The sequence below is a fragment of the Eleutherodactylus coqui genome, chromosome 11, assembly GCF_035609145.1.
Source record: "Eleutherodactylus coqui strain aEleCoq1 chromosome 11, aEleCoq1.hap1, whole genome shotgun sequence".
Taxonomy (NCBI): domain Eukaryota; kingdom Metazoa; phylum Chordata; class Amphibia; order Anura; family Eleutherodactylidae; genus Eleutherodactylus; species Eleutherodactylus coqui.
The window spans coordinates 6,925,771-6,931,770 of record NC_089847.1 but is presented as its reverse complement, the minus strand read 5'-3'; the positions used below and the strand labels follow the sequence as shown (position 1 = coordinate 6,931,770).

Below are 6,000 nucleotides of genomic sequence, written 5' to 3'. Positions count from 1 at the left end.
TCCCAATAAGGACAAACCCACACTGGAACCTAGGGACACTTGTCTCACTCTAGGTAGGAATAGGCAGGAACACTAAGGACATAATACACACCAGGTTCACTAGGGTGGAAGAGTTTTTTCTATGCCCTCCTTTCATGATTCATAATAAAAGTTATGTTTTAATCTCAGACAACCAGTGAGACGTTCTGTGACAAGTTCAAGTTTGCTGGTTTGCAAGATATATTTACCCTCTGTAGGATTGCTGTATTCAGAAGAGGCTACAGAGGGTGCTAAACAGGAATTCTTATACCAGCAAAAAGAAAACAAACCCTGGGTGTGGCAGGAGATGAGATAAAGGGATCAGTTTCTGTCACACTCAGGGGGGAAGGTGATAGCTCAGTGGAGCTGAAAGGGTTGCTAACCTAAAGTCCTGTGTGGACTTTTTTGTGACCGTCGCCTGGTCTGATAGAGAAGAAAGCCCTTCAGATGCCCCGTGGGGGAGGGGGTGGGGTAAGTGACAAGGACCCTGTGGGTTGTAAGTCTGGGAATTTGTACATGAACTGTGTTGTTAGCTGTGTTTGAATAAATGCTGGCAGGCACAAGTTTTAAAAGAGTCAGGTCTTCTGGAGAATGTTTACATACATGCTGCCCATTTCCTGATGTTCAGGTTAGTGATCCGCAAGCGAGAGAACTACAGATGAGTAAACCCCCTTGCCAGACCTTCAAGGATTTTTATTACTTGGGTTCTGTAATTACATGTCACAGAGACATGTCAAAAGTTTCTGATCAGTAGGGGTCTGAATGCTGAGATGGCCCGAATAGAGGTATTTAGGAAGATTCTATGAAACCTGTTAGAAAGGAGAGAGGAATTGTTCTGGTACTGTATCTATGTAATAATCTTAGTTCTGTTACTGTCTCTATGTAGTTAGCTTGGTTGTGCATCTATATAAATAGTCAAAGGAGAAGAGTCCCACTAGAAGATTTCAGGAGTGAAGTGTGGGGGCAGGGACCTGTCCCCTTGGGTAGTTCTGTCATAGTGGGCAGAGACCCAGCTGCAAAACAAAAATACTATGAAATTTCATAAAAGTAAAATTTATTAAAAATGGACAAATATCCCAGTGCACCTTATGATTTACACTGCATGTTGTGCTCTCTGTTCATGCTGTGTAGTTATAATCTACAGCTCGGTGTGATCACTTCCATCTTCTGCCAGGGACCGGATTTTTTCTGGAAGGATCTCAGTCCAGAACCTGAACTTCTCCTCCTTCAGCTTTGAAGACACTTTCTGCTTTAGGCTGATCTCCAGATAGTGTTCGCCTGCGCCGTACGGCGGCCATGTTGTCAGACCAGGACAGTTGGGGTCCCTGCAGTTAAAAAGTGGTATTGTTATAACTAATGAGCAGTTAATGAAGCAAACCAGCAGTGCAGTGAATGTGCCGCCATTCTAGTCCAGTGCTATGGGCTTACCCAGTCCGAGCAAAGTTAGCCCAGTATCTCATCATTTTCCTGCTCAAGGCTTTCTCGGCATCGGTTGCAGGTCCTGAGAGAGAAAACATCATCATCAGTGACCGACATCCAGTTCTATCAGCTACACACAGCAGCAGCATAAGTCTCTCTACTGATGGTTTGTTACAATGTATCAGTCCAGGCTGTTTAGCTCACAGAGGATTGTCTGGTCTGGATATAATTGCAGAAAATCAGGGTGACTTTTAAAGGGACGTCCGAGACCAAAGTCAGATTTCAAAACAGTCATAAATCATCACCTAATACTAGAGGACATCCATCCATTACCTTTCCTCTTGAGTTTCTGCTCTTCAGTCTGAGGAATCAGCAATGCACCATTTACATCCTGTTCCCAGACTTCCTGCTGCCTTCTTCAACTACTATTTCCCATAATCCCTTTGGCTGCATCTCAGACAATATAGTATTCTCCTCCCCTAAGAGGGTGAGCAGTGCCCTGCTCCCTCCTGTGGATTACAGTGCCGCCATGTACTGAGCTCCAGGGTGAAGTCCCATCTGCTGCCACTATCAGCCACTCCGCAGCATCCAAGACAGAGCTGTGGAATTGTTGTTTTTATGGTAACTTTCCTCTATGAAGAAATAACGTAGTAAATAATGTAAGGGGTTAATATAGTTGCTAAGCTATCAAAATACGAATAAATAGTTGAAATACAAAATGTGCTTTGGTTAAGAGAGATAGGGGCCAGGTGGCCAGAAAGGACTCCTCTGAATTGTTCAAGGTTTTTTCCTTATCTGTGGTACATTCACAGGATGTCCTGGCCCCCAGTTTCCACTTCTCAGTAGTTCATTAAGAAAGAATGTGTTGTTGTAATAAAATGCTGACCAAGGGATAAGCGCATCCTGCCTAGATAATGGTTTGTGGTCTATATAATCTAATGTATTTTCTTGAATAAACTAGAAGTCATTTTGATCACACACTCTGTCTGTGTAGTCAGTGTATGTCTTTTCCGAGCGCTCGTTGATTGCTTATACTAATTTGGACCCAGGCAACATTAGCATTTGGTCTCCTTTGAAAAGACCCCCTACAATAACAATACCTCCGCTCAGAAATAAGTGTGACAAGTTGAAGGCAGTGCTTACTGAGGAAGAGGGGTCTAATGAGGCAATAGAATCAAAACAGCACAGGCAGAGTGATACTGAGGACAGAAAAACAAGTATCTAAACAGTTACAACGCGTTTTGGTCACAAAATGAGCACCTTTTAAAGCATAACGTATCATACAAACATGATAAGTAAGAAGAGATGTATGTTTATGATTGTATATACATTTGGTGTAACCAATTTAACACTAATGCATATATATATACATTTTTTCACATCCTGTATTACTGTATTCATGCCATTGATGTTCTCTACTGCCCCTACTTCAGTACATTATATAAATTAACACTTAGTTTTCTTATAGATACAATTTTTTATTTTAGTCCTTTAATGCACGTTTATGTATGTACTTTGTATTTATAACATGCGTACTAATATCTCTATTTCCTGTATTACGTATTCCTTTCTCTTTTAATGATGTTTGCTATATATCTCTACTTGGTAGATTATTCTAATCCTTCCCCTGAATATATGATTGGCATAACTGTAATAAAGCTCACATTGTCACCGCTATGGTGACATCACGGCACATGGCGTCACGTTGATGACATTGCTGCAAGTCACTGTGGCGAGTGCCGCCCACTGGACTGACGTGGCACATTTGTTAACTGCACGAGATGGCCGTGCGCGTCCCTCATTAATGATGCGCAACATCTCCCTCTCCATCACTAGTGGTTGAGGCTGGATCTCGGCCGCGGTTGACACTGGAACTCACAATTAGGTAACCAGTGGAGCGCAGACGCTCCAATCCTCCTTATCCTATTTTCTGAATGCTACATATATGGTAATGTTTGTATGATATGTTACGTTTTAAAAAGGGGCTTATTTTGTGACCAAAACGTGTGGCAACTATTTGGATTCTTGTCTTCTTTTGCCAACAAACCTTCCTGTCCTCAGTGCCACTCTGCCTATGCAACACTGGAGAGGGCCTTCTATTGCTTCATTAGACCCCCTCTTCCTCAGCAAGTACTGCCTTTAAATTCACACACTTATTTACCACGTTATTCCTTCTTGCTTCCAAAATTTCCGCTTTTGCATTTTGGATACGACTCTGATGCCCCCCTATTCCATGGATGGGTTTTATACATAAGAAGTGTCTATCTGTCTCCATCTTACCGGGATTCAAGGTGCGGTGGCTATCCTTCATTAGGCTAGCCATTCACTCCAGGGGAGTCCTTTTATATGACATTTTTCCCCCTCACAAGGCACTATCCTGTCAGCAGGATAGTCCACCCATAATAGATCGGCGAGGTCTACCACCAGGGACCCCTGCTGATCAGCTGTTTGCTAGGTCAGCGTTTTTGTCGCAGTAGACAAGCCTTATAAAAATATGTATAATTATTAGACAAACTTGGAGAATATGTTGGCAATAGAAGCTTCCGGTAATGCATATGGTTACATACGCTGCAGACTGCGTCATTGTTAGTTAAAAAAAACAGAAACCAAATGGAACGGAAGGAAATGGAAAGCTTTCTGATTCCATTCCTTTTTTTCTAAAAGTCATTAAAATCAATGGGGAAAAAAACTATTGATTTATGTCAGCTTTAATTAAGTTTCTCTGCTCATAAAACGGAACAGAGAGACGGAATTATAACTGAAAGGTAAAATGCAGGTGTGAATGTAGAGTAAGCGGTATGCAGTTATTACAGAAACGTTCGATAACCCAAGGATACGCACAACTCAAAGATGCTCAGAATATTATAACAATCTTTTATAAATCACAAAAATCAGCAATACACCTCAATTGTAAAACATGTGGTAGTCCCACCAAACACTGCGGCCCAGCAGTGGTGGTCCCCGCACAGTCCGAAACTAATGCAAATGTTGTCCACTATCTTGTCCACAAGTGGCAGACCAATATATATTTCCCTGGTGTTGGCTCGAGCTCACATATTTTTAACTAGCAGGCCTGCACTTAAGTTACTATCTATGTACACACATTTTTCTTTTTTTCTTACGTATGTAGACTCTCTGTAACAGTCTCTAAAGCTTTATTCTCTCAGCTGTTCGGCCTAGTTATGGGGATGCACTTCTTGGTTACAGGCTCTTTCCTTTCTCATACCACTGACCCTCTCTGTACTGTGCAGGACTGTATACTCCATAAAAGGCTGTGGACTCCGAGGTGATGTAATGCTGTAGATGTGTCTGTAATATGCTAATTTGCGTCAGTCAACTACAATTTATCCCTCACAAGCTACAGCCGAGCTTATAGGTATGATTCAGCTAGTTAGGAGAAAGACAACCTGTGATAGCTAGAAGAAAGCTACACCTGGGTTGGTAGATAGAAGTCAGAGTGAAAGAATTGGAGGAATTAGTTTAGTCAGTCTAAGGGAGAGTCTAAAGACGGAGGCTGATTAGTACGGAAGAAGGGGGTTGCTAGAGAGAGTTCCAGAGAGACGAATTTACTGATCAGTGCGATGGGGAGAACAAAAAGTGGGAGTACCTAAAAGTTCTACAATTCATACTGAGAAAGAAAAAGAGAAGTAATAGTCAGTCTTCAGCAAGAATCTAGAGAAACCGTACAGCACTAAAGAGACCTTCAGTCCTGGAAGAATAAAGTAACTGTAATGTTCTAGAAAAAAGGAAACTCAAAGCTCAAAGAAATATAAGAAATATGAGAGAGCGAATCAGGAGGGTGGAGAATAGGGGAGAGGAAAGAGCCTGTTTGTTGTCCAGATAACAAGTCTATGCTGCATGCCTGTATCCTCTCTAATAGCTCCCCTACTACCCTTAAGGCCTATTTACATGAGCAGATAATTGCTCAAAGATCACTTTGAGCGATTATTTTGCATAAAAAATAATTGGTATTTAAGTAGCTACTCAGCCAATTATGTATGCAAATGAAGCCTTCATTGAATGCAGCTAATAGCCCCAGGCTATTATGTGGGCTCAGATCCTTTGTTCTCCACGGGGAAACAATGATATCCGTACTACCCTGTGGAGAACTAAAATAAAAGTGAGAGATGATTTTTAGGTGAGCTTGATTTTAACGATCACCTAAAGTGCCCGAAATGCGGGTGCCCCGCGCCCATTAACACGTGCCGATTATCGCTAAAAACGATCGCCGATTAGCAAATGTTTAGCGATAACCGTCCAGTGTTAATAGGCCTTCAAAGAAACTGCGATTTGCATTTTAAAGAAATGTAATCTGGAATTGGGCTGAAAATGGAAACTACTCTTCACATTTCACTGGATGAAGAGGAAGAATCTTGCTGTCTTGAAATAATAAAATCATTATTGCTTTCACTGTCAATTCTGCCTCCTGGAGACTCTTCCCACCATTCACCACCAGCACTGAGGTACCGCACTACACTTCAGGAGACAGAAATGTTTTATTTTATTTTTCTCCTTTTATTTTTGCTTTGTCTGGCACAGATCTTCATCTGCATATGGACTGGC

The 6,000-nt window shown here is 41.7% G+C and overlaps 1 protein-coding gene across 1 annotated transcript in view; it reads right to left on the bottom strand.

Annotated features, from left to right (window-relative positions):
* Positions 1-1,055: 1,055 nt before the first annotated feature.
* Positions 1,056-6,000, bottom strand: part of LOC136581971 (fatty acyl-CoA hydrolase precursor, medium chain-like) — a 43,243-nt gene continuing 38,298 nt past the window's right edge. Inside the window, exons 12-13 of the mRNA XM_066582689.1 lie at positions 1,447-1,519; positions 1,056-1,343 (exon numbers count right to left, since the gene is read on the bottom strand). Of these exons, the coding sequence (XP_066438786.1) occupies positions 1,157-1,343; positions 1,447-1,519 (260 nt within the window). The 3' untranslated portion in view covers positions 1,056-1,156. The remainder of the gene's footprint in view (positions 1,344-1,446; positions 1,520-6,000) is intronic.